The sequence below is a fragment of the Gobio gobio genome (assembly GCF_949357685.1).
Source record: "Gobio gobio genome assembly, chromosome: 1".
NCBI classification, from domain to species: domain Eukaryota; kingdom Metazoa; phylum Chordata; class Actinopteri; order Cypriniformes; family Gobionidae; genus Gobio; species Gobio gobio.
Genome location: NC_137097.1, coordinates 63,169,756 through 63,185,653, shown reverse-complemented (window position 1 = coordinate 63,185,653; position 15,898 = coordinate 63,169,756). Strand labels below are relative to the sequence as shown.

Genomic DNA, 15,898 nt, shown 5'->3' with positions numbered 1-15,898 from the left:
TCATTTGCTCACCCTCATGTCAAACCTGTATGACTTTCTTCTGTGGAACACCAGAAGAACATTGGACCCCATTGAATTTCATTGCATGAACAAAAGAAAAAAAAACACCACCACCAAACTACTTTTCAAAATATCTTCTTTTGTGTTTTGGAATGACACGAGGATGAGTAAATGATGACAGAATTTATATTCTTGGGTGAACTCTCCAACACCGTCTTTATCTGCTTTTCCACCGTTGGGCTGAACGGTTCTAAGAACGGTAAGAAACGGTTCCAATGATATTTCCACTAGAGCTTCTTTCTTGGCTAGTATTTCTCAGGTTAGCTGGTAGAGTTTGTGTAGTGACGTCGCCACATATGATTGGTGACTTGTCCGTTGCCTGGCTACCAGTTTCTCTGTAGCTGGCCAAGCGTGCTATTTAAGCGAAGTAAACACATAAGTTAATAATAGAAATATCCGATCATCATCCATAACACGCTCACTATTTACATCTCATACCATCTGTAAACTCTTGCACTACTAAGGCAACGACTCACGCATTTTATCAGCTTTCTTATCAGCTCCAGAGTGGAAAATTAAACCATACAGGATCGGCACGGATTGGAACGGTTAAGCAACGAGAACGGTTTGGCCCGACCGTGGAAAACTGGCTTTAGTACCATGGTACTGACAATACAATAAAACAAAACAAAGAAAAACCCCACAACATGCATGATTTGACTGCGTTAAAAGGCTCACTTTTAATCTGAATCTCTGTTAGCTCTCTCAGAATGGCCCGGAATGAAGGCCGCGTGGCAGGGTCATAGGTCAGACACATGCTGATAAAGCTGGCCAGCTCTTGAGACGACGGCACCGCCAGGCGACTCTGCGTCTCATAGAATCGCTCTTTCTGTAGACGGAGGAGAGCTCGTAAGAAAGCAGCGAGTGTGTGCGGTGTCCGCTACACAGATAGAGGAAGCCGTACCTCAGACAGTGTGCTGCCACTGATGGGAAGATCTCCGTTGTTGCAGATTTCCAGCAGAGTTGCTCCAAAGCTCCACTGGTCGGCAGCGCTTCCTATACGGGCCCCGTCGGCGATACACTCCGGAGCGATCCACGGGATTCTCTCCACACGCTCTTTACATAACACACAAACATCAAACACAGACTTTTACATTTTCTGGAGTAAATTCCAGAATTGCAGAGGCTCTTTCCGCTGCAAACCCCGCCATTATGATCTTAGTGTGTTACTAATTCATTGCTAGGGTGCTGTGTTTACACCGTTTAATACGTAGGGTTTCTGTCAGTGTTCAATCTGGACAGCTGCTTCAGAGAGGTTAATGTGATCATCCTGACATTAAAAAACGTGCTAAACTAAACGAAGTGAGCATCACCATTAGGAAGTGGTTGGTTTGTAGCTTCCTGTTCTATCAACCATGAGAGAATCTGATGAAGTAAACAGTAGTGAAGTAACTAGAGAAATGACACAGATAGAGAGGGACAGGATGTACTCAACTCGATGTACAATACATGTGAATAACAACACAGGTCTCGGGTTACCTCCACGAGACAGAGCCGAGAGCGAAATGCCTGGGTCACTGAGCTTCACAAAAGGGGATGAGCCTTCCTCCAAACCCTTCCTGACCACGAGAATATTCTTGCCACAGACATTTCCATGGACCAAGCGCTTTGTCTCCTGTGCAGAACAAGGTGATGGGTCAATATCACACACAAAAAACATAGAAGGGATCATGAGCTATTTTAATGCACAAAGTGGAGGCAAAGAATCCGCCCGACGCAAAGCGGAGTGCATATACAGTTGCAAGAAAAAATATGTGAACCCCTTGCAGAATCTGTGAAAATGTGAATAATTTTAACAAAATAAGAGCGATCATACAAAATGCATTATTTTTTATTTAGTACTGTCCTGAATAAGATAATTTAAATAAGAAATGTATAGTCCACAAGACAAATTTTGCTGGAAAAAAAAATTGCTGAATTTATTAAAATGACCCCTGTTCAAAAGTTTATGAACCATTAATTCTCAATACTGTGTCGTGCCCTGGATGATCCACGGCTGTTTTTTTTGTTTTGTGCTGGTTGTTCATGAGTCCCTTGTTTGTCCTGAGCAGTTAAACTGCCCAATGTTCTTCAGAAAAATCCTCCAGGACTCTTAATGCATCTTGTGTTTCCTTCTGAAGCATCAGTGAATGTTTCAATCTTTTTTAGCAGTTGTGTTTGAGTCCCTCAATTGTCCACAGTGTGAAAAGATGGATCTCAAAATCATACAGTCATTGCTGGAGAGGGGTCAAATATGAAAAAGATGCTGGAAAACTGAAGAATGTGCAGGACCTGGAGGATTTTTCTGAAGAACGTTGGTCAGTTTAACTGCTCAGGACAAACAAGGGACTCATGAACAACCATCACAAAACAAAACAAAAAACAGCCGTGGATCATCCAGGGAACGACACAGTATTAAGAATCAAGGGTTCATACACTTTTGAACAGGGGTCATTTTAATAAATTCAGCCATTTTTTTGTCTTGTGGATTACATGTTAACATTTTATATGTAAACTATGTTATTCAGGACAGCACTAAATAAAAAAATAACCTGCATTTTGTATGATCTCTTTTATTAGTTAAAATTATTCACATTTTCACAGCTTCTGCAAGCGGTTCACATACTTTTTCTTGCAACTGTATTTAGTTTAATGCACAGCTAGCCGTGAGATAAGTGTGTGAATTACATGCATCTGCATTTCTCTACTAATAATGAAGCTGTGAGTTTAATTACTTCAAAACTAGCGCAGTTACCCCCTCATTGCTTGGAAATATAATGTAGAGATTCAGTATAAAAGCTATTTTATTAATAAAAGTGGTAACACTTTACAATAAGGTTCATTAGTTAACTACATTAGTTAACATGAACTAATAATGAATTGCATTAATAAAGCATTTATTTATCTTTGTTAATGTTAATTTCAACATTTATTAATACATTATTAAAATCTTGTTAACATTAGTTAATGCACTGTGAACTAACATGAACAAACCATGAACAACTGTATTTTTATTAACTAACGTTAACAAAGATTAACTAATGCTGAACAAAGGTGTTGTTCATGGTTAGTTCATGTTAACTAATGCATTAACTAATGTTAACTAATACAACCTTATTGTAAAGTGTTACCATAAAAGTCATGGGGCAGTGCTGATAACAAGTTTCTGTCTGTGTCTTTAAAAAAGTGCATTAATACTGTATAGAACGGTGATTAAACTGACTTGGAACTACCTGTGCATTAAACGGTTTTCATTAATTATCTCATTCTCATTATTGTAATGCAGTAAGAAAAGTATTTTTTATGTAATGGTTAATGAGAAATATATATATATATATATATATATTTATATTTATATAAAGCATGTTCATGTAAAATGCATTATGCGGCTTATTTTCGAGGTGTAATATGACTTTTTTAATTCAATATTTCATGAAAGCTTTAACATGTTCATTTTATGTTATATAATGTTTCCATGCAAAACAAAACCCCACTACAAATAGTCCTATCTCTTTTGGGGTGAAATACGATAGTATTCATGTTATTCATTCTAACAAAGACTAATAATCTGAGAGATTTCTGGCAATTATGAATGCAAGCTGTTCTATTTTAATAGTCCCATATTGAATTCATCACTCACAAGATAGCAAAGAGCGCTGGCAAGCTGTTTAGCAACGGTAAACTTCCACTGGGGAGTGACACGGCCCTTCTCTCTGTGCAGGAACACATCTAATGGGCCAAACTCCACAAACTCCTCCACCATGATGTCTGTTCAAATAAAAACAGTACAGTCAACAGATACATAATGTGTCTGACGGATGGTTAAAAGTACAGCTCAACAAAAAAACAGCCACAGACAGCTATGACGACATTTGCGCCCTTTAAAGAGGAAGTCAAAAAGGGCACAACACTCACTCTCGGATCCCTTGACTGAAACGCCATGCACAAAGACCAGATGACAGTGTGACACCTGACTCATGAGACTAGCTGTCTCAAAGAATGCCTGGACAAAAACACAAAGGCAATGAGATAACATCTGCGCTTTTGCCGTTGTTTTTATCGTGCAATTCCTAACCAGACAACTCTTACTAGCGCTATGTCCTTGTGGCTCTGGTCCAGAAATTTAAGGACGACCCGGATCCCTTTTATGTTGCGGTGATTGTTATTGAATTCATTGTCGTCATCCTCTAGTGAGCCGTGTATCTTCAGCCAGCCTCCGTAAATGTTAGTCCTCGTGCCGCGTCCCAGATGCTGCTCCTGTATCCATTAAAAAAAGGGTATTTCATGACACAGGGCTTGACTTTTTTTATGTTACATGTAGTTCACATTCTTCATAGAAAAAATTACGACTATCCCTCAATCATGACATTTCCAACACAACAAAATATTTGCAAAATTGCACACAAAAAAAGGTAATTGATTGAACTTATTATTTAACTTGAATTTTAAGTTATTACATTTTTTATTGTTTATTATACAATATATGTTTTGTGCATAATTTCCAATTAAACTGTCATTTTGTTAACTACTGCATGCAAAACAATTAGTATACATGCAATGTTTATATCTGCCGTTCATTAAGTTTCATAAAAAAGACAGAATTTTCCTGTGACGCATGTTTATACACCGTTTGAAGGTTTACATCGTAAAGATCCTCCAGGTTAAAAGTCCACATAGTTGAAGAATCACATTTAAAATATTAAAGCTGCAAGCAGCGATGAAAGGGCGCTCGCACCCGTGCCACCGCCCCCCGGCACAGAGCACGGTGGGCAATATGCATTTAAGTATATAAAAATAGTCATTTGTATTTGTCACACTTCCTGCTACCAGCTGGTGGCGCTATGACTATTAACTAAATTGGCATGTAGATGTCTTCAGACCAGGGCACTTATCAAACATGTGAAGTTTGAGGCAGATTGGACATTGAATGCTTGAGTTACAACAACTTCCCGTTTCATATCACAATTGCATATTTTAGTATGTCGCTAGTAGTGCATCACAGTGTTAAACACGTCACTTCCTGTTGCCAGTGGGTGGTGATATTACTATAACTGAATACTGTCATGTTGACATGTTCAGGGCAGGGCTCATCTCAAACATGTGAAGTTTGAGGCAGATTGGAAAAGTTGCATGATTTAATGTGTTTCTAGCCTATGGCATATTTAAAAGTGTTTCAGGGAGTGAATTAGTGTAAAGCATGCCATTTCCTGTTGCCAACAGGTGGCGCTATGACTAACTGAATATTGGCATGTAGATGTCTTCAGGCCAGGACTCTAATAAAACATGTGAAGTTCGGGGCAGTTTGGACATTGTATGCCTGACTTACAACAGCTTCCTGTGTCATGGCGAAACATCAGACTTTGTCAGGCCGCCACAGACACGCCGTTCAACGAAAACTCAGTGTGTTTGCAATTTAGCATCACCAAGGCCTTAAGATTAGACTGACCAAATATGATGCTGTTCTGGTTAAATCTCAATGTGGAGTTAATCACAATGTAAAACAAGTCATTTCCTGTTGCCCGCAGGTAGCGCTATGACTTTAACTCATATTTGGCATGTAGATGTCTTCAGGCCAGGACTCTATTAAAACATGTGAAGTTTGGGACAGGTCGGACATTGTATGCCTGACTTACAACAGCTTCCTGTGTCATGGCGAAACATCAGTCTTTGTCAGGCCGCCATGGACACGCCGTTCAACGAGAACTCAATATGTTTGCAATTTAACATCACCAAGGCCTTAAGATTAGACTGACCAAATATGATGCTGTTCTGGACAAATCTCAATGAGGAGTTAAATATTTAAAATATTTCCCTTCCTGTTGGGTTTTTAGATTGTTCTCCCAGGGACTTTTTCGTCGGCATTGGGCTGTTACATGCGTTTACCGAATTTCATACTTGTATGTGAAACGTAGCACGAACAGGCACTTAATTGAAATTTTGTAGGTGGCGCTCTCGGGCCATTTTGCCACACCTAATTCTGAAACGGAACCTTATCAATGGTTTGGTGTTGTAGAGCTCAGCTCAAGAGGATAATTAGGCGACTGATTGTGTACAAACACATACCTTTGTAATCTCCTTGTCCTTAATTTGATGGAACCTCAGTTGGCTCAGATGGAGGGTTTCAGAGACAGCTTTAATGCCACTGTTTGCACCCTTTCTCATTACGAGAAGGTTTGATAACTCTGCAATAGAACCATAAAATAAACGTTAACCGGATGACTCACCAGATGATAAGAATCATGCACCTCTGTGGAATTTTTCCCAATCAGAGATTAACTCTAGGATGACTCAGAGGTTTCACTGTTAAGTCTGCCATGCGGAAAATGCACAAACATACACACTCACCTCCTGGTCTGGGCAAGCAGCACTTCTTCAAAGTGAAGCTGTCTTCTCCAGACTTCAGCACGAAGGTCTTTAAACTATTGGTGAGCTCCTTTATGCTGGAGAACTCTTGATCCCAGCCCTCCAGTTTGAACATGGAGCCCTTCTGTGTAATTCGGAACTGTTTGTATATTGGGTTTTCCCCTTCCTGACAGAATCAAAGTAAATCAGAAATTAATTTAAAATGTCGATGAAACAGAAGTATGATGTTTTCTTCCGTATTGTGACGTACATCATTCTGAGTGAAACTATTTAGTGGGACAGGGACTTGGCCCTATGAATTGGATTTTGAGATGTTGCCGTTGCTCTCAAAAGTGGAGGCAATAAGCGCATATCTGGCACTAGATGTTTGTGTGTAAAGGGTGTCACGGCCACCCTAAAATGTTATTGTCGCCCCCACTAGTTCCCCAACTCTGTTGGATCAGAGAACTGTCAATCTGACGATTCCTATAAGCCATCAGATCAGAGTACTGTCAAAAAAGTTTGCGTTTGGAGCGCTCAACAACACCATTCGATCAAAGAGCTCGGTCAATGCTTTGGCAAGGTAACACTTTTTTTTAACCATAAAATAAAGCTAAATTCGAACTAAAGGCCAATTAAAATAACAGGTACAAATCTGTATTTGATCATGATGAAGTGAGTGTGCAGTTATATTTTGACTCTATAAAGCTTTCTTCTCTAACTTGCACCTCCAAAAGGTTTTTGCGGCAATGCATTGTTAAAAGAATCAGTGTGCTTTGTAATTGTCCAATATAAAACCTTAAAGGCCAATTTAAAAATGGTATAATAAATTGTGCAAATTCACAACATGAATACATCCTTTATTAAATCACGTTGACAAATTTAATGTATCTTTACGGATGGTGTTGAATGCTCAATCGATTCATTCAGTTCTAATAGTGCTTAATGCAAGCAGCGTCGTACACACAGAGGGCAAAGTGTTGCGTTATTTAAAGGGGAAGTTCACCCATCAATGAGTAACAAAAAACACACTGAGTCAGTTTTTATTTTTATTACTTTCATGTGAAATGTAATAATAACACATAATAATTATGTAGTTATGTCTGAGAACAATTTCTTAGCAACTAGGGACTGCACAAATATAGGCTAGCCTATATATTATAGGCCTAGGGCTATACAGGCATCTGGCTACACAATGTTTCTGGTATTAATTTGAATCCTTATTAACAAATATATAGAAATATAATTTGGTATGTATGTATTTGTTAATTAATACCAGTAATACCAATGTTGCTCTTTAAAATTTGACTGGGGGCACCAATAAGGATTTCGCCTAGGGCGTCAGAATGGCTAGAAACGGCCCTGACTACGACACACACCTTACGGCATTGGTCCTGCCTTTTGTTCACACAGGGCGCATTTCAGGACTGATCCCAGCAATGTTACTACAGTACGTCTCCATCCCGGGATGGGTTTGCTTTCACACAGAAGGCACTCTAGTAATTTTAAGGCCATTTCTGGGATCAACGCGCTGTGTGGGGCTTATTATGGCATTGTGTTTTTTTTACCCGTTTTATCAAAAATTGGAGGCTTCAAAAGTAACAATACACTCTCCTCAACATGCCACACAATGGGATGAGTTAAGGGCACTTTGCGCAATAGGCGGCAACCATTTAACTTGTTTTTATATGCACTTTTCCATACGCACAAGAAGTGGTATAAAACAGCTAGTACTACATTGTACTTTGATCACATAAAATGTTTGCTGCAGCCAATAAAACATCTTTCTATACTTAGTAGTGTGCAACATTAGCAATTGTACACAACCAAAGTGTCAGAATTCTCGAGAACAAGCTTGACAAGCAACCCTGTGTCCCTCCCATTTAAAATCAATATGAAACTCACAGTTGCCACCTACTCAAGTCAAGACAATGTAAGTTTGCAAGTCTACCATGTAAACGCCTTTTACATGCCAAAAACGTAATTCTTGCCTTATTAATCACCACTAATTATACACCACAAATTTCACAATTCTTCAACTCCTCCGATCAAACTATTGTTGAGTTAACATTGAACCACCTATCTAGAGAATTACCTTTGTCCGACTCAGAGAAGCCAGGATTATTCGATGGTAATCCAAAACACTCCAGCGCACGATAAACGCTCCCTCCTCTGGTTCTTTCTTTAGTTTTTGGAACACAAACTCATCCCTAGCAGTAGGGAAAAGAGTGAACAAGTCAATAAAAATGTATGAAGACATGGCCGTACTGACTGCATGTGAAAATGCGAGTGACGTACAGTATGGGACCGTGCAGGTCATTGGTCTCACTGAGAACCACTCTGGGGGGAGCCACTTCGTGACAAAGATAATGATGTGCATCTGTTGTAAGACGGAAATACCCATCAAGAAGTGAAACCAGGGAGCGAGCCTGAAGACTGGAGCCTAAATGCATGTCCTGGAACACAAATATATGTAGGTGGGACACATATCATACAAACACAAAAGATGGAAACCAAATACAGCTTTACCAGACTGTTTACCATTGACATGTTGTCTTGGCGACTGATGGAAACATTTACGCCCTGAATGGAAATCAGAGAAATCTCAGGGAAGTCGCAGAAGGTGGTCCAGGTGTCCATTTCCTGTTCATCACATGACTGTGTCTCTCCGCTCTGATTATGAATGTAGTCATTCGCCTGGAAAGTGATGCATTTTAAAAGTACAGCTGTATTAGAGAAGAAGGTCAAATATCAACTGCGTCAGCTTACCCTTGGTGCTGATAACTTCCTCCACCATATGCCAGTTGATCCAGACACCCTGATCTCATAAGCAGGTTCACTGTTTACGGTTTCGACGGTGGGTGTTTGTGTTCGGGAGGCAATGAGGTACGACCCACTGCCATCTCCATCCGGTCTCAGGTGAAGATGAAACACAGGGAAGGTCTCGACGCCAAAATGAGGAGCCAGTCGCTCCAGCGTAGACAGATACTTGTACATGACCTCTTGCGATCCAAGCTTCCCCATGCCCACTGTGTGCTGCTGAAAACTGCTCACAAAGTTCGCAAACACACGGTGAATACGGAACCTTGTCAGGATGTTGTTCCGGGCGATGTGTCGGGAAAAAGATAGAGGGATGCATCGGAGAAAGCTGAAGGATGGAGCATAAACATGTCAACATGCTTGAATCATTTTCTATATGTTGTAATGGCTATTGGCATTATTATTAAATAATTAAATGTCATTCACTTATCAGTCAAACCAAACATTATTCAGACATCAGATATCATGTTTTACTAGTGGGTGCAGGACACTATAGTTCATTTATGTAAGTGAGGATAGCAAAATAAAGTAAACTGTGACATATTATACCCAAATATTCTTCATACCAGTAAAAGCGATAAAAATGTGGGACCAAAATTATTCAGACACTTTGACCTGACCATGTTTTCCTTAAGTGTTTTTTCTTGAATTGCTAATGCGACCCTTACACCACAGACTGAACAAAACTAAGCATTGCTCGGTGATTGGTTGACCTAAATTGGTAATATCTAATTGTGTACTTAAATTTAACAGCTGATTGGTTCATTGTAATCCATTACATACCTTTCTATCAAAGATATCTGACATTATCAAGACAAATTTGTTCTGACAGTTTAACTCTTGAGTTCGTCATATTTTATTAGCATTTTCTAAACTATAGCCAATAAACTTTGATGTGAGAAATGTTGAATACATTTTGGTTTGACTGTATATTGGGGAGTTGTATTTAACTGAATTCTGTAAATTTGCATTACCTGGACAACACATTTAAAGTGATTCATATCATGAGGAATCAAGGACATTTTCCTTGATATTTTAAGATAAGAGTTTTCCCCAAATGTACAAAAACTTTATATTTTCCTCCCCAGCAAATAAAATACTTCTTATGGAAACTATGCTGTAAAAATGACTCGTTCTGTACTTCTGCAAATGTCCGACATCAGATGAAGACATTTAGACAATCGATGTGTGTAACACCTACGCTCTGCACTTCATTTAAAAATAAACAGTTAAAAAAATAATTTGATACATAGCTTGTGAGTGACTGCAGGAATGCATATGCTATGAGGGCATTCACTTACAAGTCCACAAAGCACAGTTGCAAAAATGAGAGGATGGGAAAAAAAAAAAAACCTTTACTAAGATTGTGTGGGCAAAGTGAAAAAAAAAAACAGAATTATGAATGATAGGACCCCTTTAAAGACTTCCTGCTGTTTGATATATTGTAACATTCTTCAATGCCATATCTTTTATTCAACTTCCTCTTTAAAATAACTTTCAGATCTTCCTTTGAACAGTAAAGAAAGCTGAAGCTCACACCTGGTCTGCTTGGCCACATCCTGTAGAGAAGAGCCAGTCTGCAGGGCCGTGTAAGAGAGGTGAAGCACAGCCATGCCCAGACACTCATTCTTAAAGCGACCGATCTCTTCCTCTCCTCTCAATGTATCCAAACATGTCAAGTCATTCACAAAATCATATTTCGCCTGGTAAGAAAATCAAGACATTAAATCTTAAAAGACTTTGAGAGAATAGCATCCTGCTTCTTTTTTTTCTTTTTTTTTTTTTTTAATCTGGACAATTTGAAAAATTTTAGGACATTGGTTAGACTTTAAAAAAAGCTAAATACAATTTATATGGGAAATTACATATTTATTACATGTTGAAATGTTTTTTTTTTTTTTATCTCTTCTGTTCAAACTAAAAAGAACTATCTCAAAGGCAGTGAAGTTATAGCGTTTCTTCCAATTATATTGAGTGACTGTAAAAAAATCACCTGAGCAAAGAGGTATTCCAAAGAGCTCATCTCCAGCAAAGGAGACGCCGCCTGCTCTGCTCCAGATCCAGTCCGTAATGCATAACGAGTCACTACCGGTTCCTTTTCCCCTAATCCATGCCAGTTACGGAAGTAAAATCTACAAAGCAACAACATTAATTAATGATTTACACCAGTGGTTCTTAAACTTGGGAACGCGTACACCTGGGGGTACGCGAAGTGACATGGGGGTATGCGAACGAAATGCTGAGTTTTGCAGTTCATTTAATTCCAGCCCACTATAAAATATAATTAAAATAGAGCATGTATTTCTAACAGAGTATAGCTAAACAGGAGAATGGTAATGCCGTATCTAATTAAATGACCTCATCTTTTACGGTCAACACTGACTGCATCCACACAAGCAGAGTCTGCTGCCTTAGCCAATCGCGCTACATTATTGCCATTCTCAGCAACGTACCTTTGTAAAAGTGGGGTTTTAGCACTTACTCTCAAGAAAAACAAATATAGGCACAGACTATGCATAGAGATCTCTTCAATACAAAAACATACCCTGTGTGAGGTCTTGTTTTTAATGCTGATAATATTTTATATAATGCAATTTATTCCAATGTCCACATAATTGCAAATGTGATATTGATTTTAAACAAGCCAAACAAACAAAAAAGGTAATTTAAGTACATTTTTAACACAGTATTTTCAGATTTGTTGGCTCTGTTTTGCAATGAAATAATAGTTCCAAAGAAAAGCCACAGCGGTGTTTCGTCAATGATTCAATGACTCACTCATGAATACAGCTATAAGTGTCTCTCATGTGGCACACTAAGCTCTTGCTGTCTTCCTACGAGTCCACACTTTCGTGACGTAACTGCGCTTTGTCTGACAGGAAGAAGTCTCCTGCGGAGCTCGTACCAGTTCATCACGTCGATTATTTTGACGATTAATTAAGTAATCTGTAATTTTTTTTGTGCTAATAAAATAGATCTAAGCAAACAATAGCTTATAAAATATATATTTAATAACAATGAGGCAATAATAATTGGTTCAAATAAAGTATCGAAAGCAAGTAATCATATGGTTTTATTGAACACTGTTAAATGCATAATGTAATATACATATTATAAACAATCAACTTGCGTACATTACGTACATATGCTGTGAACTGTGAGACGCACATAACCTACACGCATGCAAATAAATAAAGTGCATATATATATTAAATCAGCAGAGCATATTCTGTATTTATTTAATTGAATCGCAGCCTTTGTATTATGATTTTTAAATGGTTTTACTATATCATGCAGTCTTTGAAAACAGTCTAATAATGTGGTTCATTGATTCTCGTCCGTGGAATGTGCCACATCCGGTATTTTGCCGGTTAATCGACATGGGCAAATTACAATCAAGTATAAAGTATACGATTTTTAATCTGTGTAAATCTAGATGCAGCTTGTGCCACTGCAGTGCAAAGATGGCTTTTTTTGATGTTTCATTTGAATGAAATTATTGATTTAGTTGAATGTATTGCTTTATTTATTATATTAATAATTATATTAATTGAATTTTAAAGCGGCAGTTCATAAGTTTTAACTCTTTGTCGCCATCTCTGTTTGAAACTAGAAGTTGCAGTTATTTTCTGAATTATCATCTTTACATGGGTTGTGCATCGGCACGGCTCCTCAGCGCAAATGAATCTAAAGTTTTGAGGAGTTTGTATGGCTGTCAGTCACTGTCATCTGAACATGTCTGCCACTTTTGTTCTGATCAACTAAGAAAAAAAAAGCATTACAATAAATTGCGTTACCAACGGTGATTAAATCTAACGATCGATTGGCTCATTAAATGATTATTATTGTTATACTTTGTCTCAAATTGTTAATGTTAACAACATCAGCATTGCGTGACTGTGTATTTAGTGTGTATCAGCGTTACCTGTAGATTTTAATTTCTGTACAGTTTAATCTTTTGCTTTTGACTACGGCTAAATCTCCGGTTGTCACTGATGATTGTCGTTTGGACCTTTCTGGATTACAATCCGCAATCAAAATGATACATTTAATTATTCCAGGCTATAAATGATCCACCACCTGCAGCATCCTCACATGCGAGCCGGACTCCTTCTTTATGTATACAGGCGTGACATAATTATGCAAAGACGGACAGCGCCGTGCTTGAAATTATAACACTCAAATTATAACAAGTAGTGTTGTCACGAATCACGATACTGGAATTTCTAACTTCGATACGATACTTGGAAAAGTATCGATATTCGATACCATTTTCGATACCATGGGGAAGAAACGCTGCATATACGGTCAAATAGATATTTTTAATATTATTATTTTTTTGTCCATCTATTGAAAGTCTAGGCAATCAAAAATTTCTCCTGAAGAGATCACTTTATATGATAAACCTTTTAAGCTTTTTTTTTATACATAAAAACGTTGATCAATTACCATTAAAATTATCTCACAAACGTTTGCTAACTCAATGTATTTTTTACTGTAGGGTAATTTTGTTGCAATAGCTTACACACAGCACAAGGACGCTTGATTTCAAGTGGTAAATCAAATTTAAAAACTCAAGTAAACCGTAATAAAATAAGAACAAATAAACTAATTACTAAGAATAGCACAAATAAATACAATAGAATAAAGATACAGATGAAATAGACTGCTTTCTTTTTGCAGGTAGGTCTAACAGTATTCAGGTAAGAAACTGATTAAAAAAACAAAGTAATCAAATTTAAAATAACATCGGATAATCTTCATTGTAAAAAAATAAATACAGATGAATCCATTAAAGTTACATAAGTTAATGAGTCAAGAGCAGTAAGTGATCGTTTGTCTTTTTGTAGTTTGAATAACATTAACAACATAGAGAGTGGCACGTTTATTCGGCTGCTGTCCCTTTAAGACCTGACCATGGATCCAAAATACTGTTTCTGTTACACATTCTTCCTGAACCGTTTACGAATGTGTTTACGTTAATACTCGCTAAGATGGGCATTTTGACATTATTTTTGAGTGTATTTGACCATTAATAAACTGGGAAAAGGAGATCATTTTTGCACTCGTATCTCAGAGGCGGCTTTACTACTGTATGTGTGTGCGCTTCAGATGTGAGTGAGTAATGAAGAATGAGTAGAATTATGTGCAATCCTGCGCGAAATTCAGAACCGTCACACCAACACTATTTAACCGGAGTGAATGAGAGGATGCAGGTGCGTGTCAACTCGCTGTCGGTGGGAGAGGAGAGCAAGAAAGCGCAGCTGGTATCGGTGTATCGATACTGTAGGAAGGAGTATTGGTATCGTTTCAGCTATAATTTCAGTATCGATACATATCGAAATATCTATATTTTTGACAGCACTAATTACAAGCTTCCCGTTGTGAATCGGGCTAAGGTAAGGAGATATGGCTGGTTATGTACTTGCTCAAAATTTGTTTTTAGATCATTTTAAACTAAAAAAGGTTACAGACTGCAGCTTTAAGAATTTGACATAAAACAGGACACATACATACATTTAATAGTGTTAGAAAAACTTCGCCTTTATAAAAGGTAAAAACTGCACCTGGGCAAATATTTTGTCCCCTCCTGGAAAAGGTGTGACTGAGTCTAAGTGGAAGAGAGGGCGTGTGCCGAAGCATGTTACATGCCCCAGGGTGTCCGCCACTATAAAACATTTGGAAACCACTAATTTACACCATTACATCATGCATATTTGAGAGACACATCTCATATTCACCTCATTCGGAAATGCACCAACAGACCAGTCTGGTTTTCCGCATTAAACTTGTGATTTGGACTGTACCAACACAAGGATGCAGGGTCATAGAGAGCAAACAAGGCATGACAGACAGGAGTGATCCCTGAGGAAGAAAGAAAACATTTTAGATCATTAAGACCACCAAAAAGAAAAGGAAACTCGAGCGCTTACTGGCACCCACACCCCCACCTACCCACAGCCTTTGCTGCATCGATGGTGAGATCTTCAGCAGTCACCTCACCCTCCTTGTAAGACAGGCAGCGCTCTCCTTCTTTGGTCGAGAAGAGAAACACATGGACCCCGGGACCCTCACACTGTCCTGTGGACGACCCTGCTCTGGATCTTCTTGAACGTCCTCGTCTAGACATTATACACCGAGTCCAACACCTGCATCAAAAACATGCAAGACTGTACACAATAAAAACAAGGAAACATCTTTTAAAAGACCTAGTTTTCAGATATTCTTTGTATTTCTATGGTTGCAAAATGTTTATACCAGTTTCAACAAATGTTTATATTAAATTACTCTAAAAATAGCACATGTTGTAACCCTCAACATTAACATAAACCCTCAAAAATGAATTTGAATTGAATTTAAAAACATGTACATCATAAGCCTTGTTCAGACCGTCAGTCCAAATCCAATTTATTTGCATATTCCATTAGAATCCGATCATATTTTTCAAGTGTTAATGGCAAACAAGACACGAAAATGCGACTTTCTGGAACTCTGTTTCAGACTGACTGCTCTAATCTGATTCTCGGTTTATGTAACTTTCTCACGCCATGTAAAATGTAAACATGTCAGATGTTGACGCAAGAGTCGGTTGAGCAGAAAAATTAAATAGCCTATGTTTTGACACCAGTGGCTGCTGCTGTTGTCGTTGTTTTCGGCATGTGCCTACCAAGGCAATATCGCTGCCCCAGAAACCAAT

General features: G+C 38.2%; 1 protein-coding gene across 1 annotated transcript in view; it reads right to left on the bottom strand.

Annotated features, from left to right (window-relative positions):
• Positions 1-15,898, bottom strand: part of tyk2 (tyrosine kinase 2) — a 37,512-nt gene that overhangs the window by 12,730 nt on the left and 8,884 nt on the right. The window contains exons 2-17 of the mRNA XM_079840518.1: positions 15,157-15,350; positions 14,943-15,066; positions 11,195-11,333; positions 10,741-10,904; positions 9,151-9,529; positions 8,923-9,078; positions 8,680-8,837; positions 8,477-8,591; positions 6,385-6,568; positions 6,103-6,221; positions 4,129-4,296; positions 3,955-4,042; positions 3,680-3,807; positions 1,540-1,675; positions 965-1,116; positions 739-889 (exon numbers count right to left, since the gene is read on the bottom strand). Of these exons, the coding sequence (XP_079696644.1) occupies positions 739-889; positions 965-1,116; positions 1,540-1,675; positions 3,680-3,807; positions 3,955-4,042; positions 4,129-4,296; positions 6,103-6,221; positions 6,385-6,568; positions 8,477-8,591; positions 8,680-8,837; positions 8,923-9,078; positions 9,151-9,529; positions 10,741-10,904; positions 11,195-11,333; positions 14,943-15,066; positions 15,157-15,331 (2,536 nt within the window). The 5' untranslated portion in view covers positions 15,332-15,350. The remainder of the gene's footprint in view (positions 1-738; positions 890-964; positions 1,117-1,539; positions 1,676-3,679; positions 3,808-3,954; positions 4,043-4,128; positions 4,297-6,102; positions 6,222-6,384; positions 6,569-8,476; positions 8,592-8,679; positions 8,838-8,922; positions 9,079-9,150; positions 9,530-10,740; positions 10,905-11,194; positions 11,334-14,942; positions 15,067-15,156; positions 15,351-15,898) is intronic.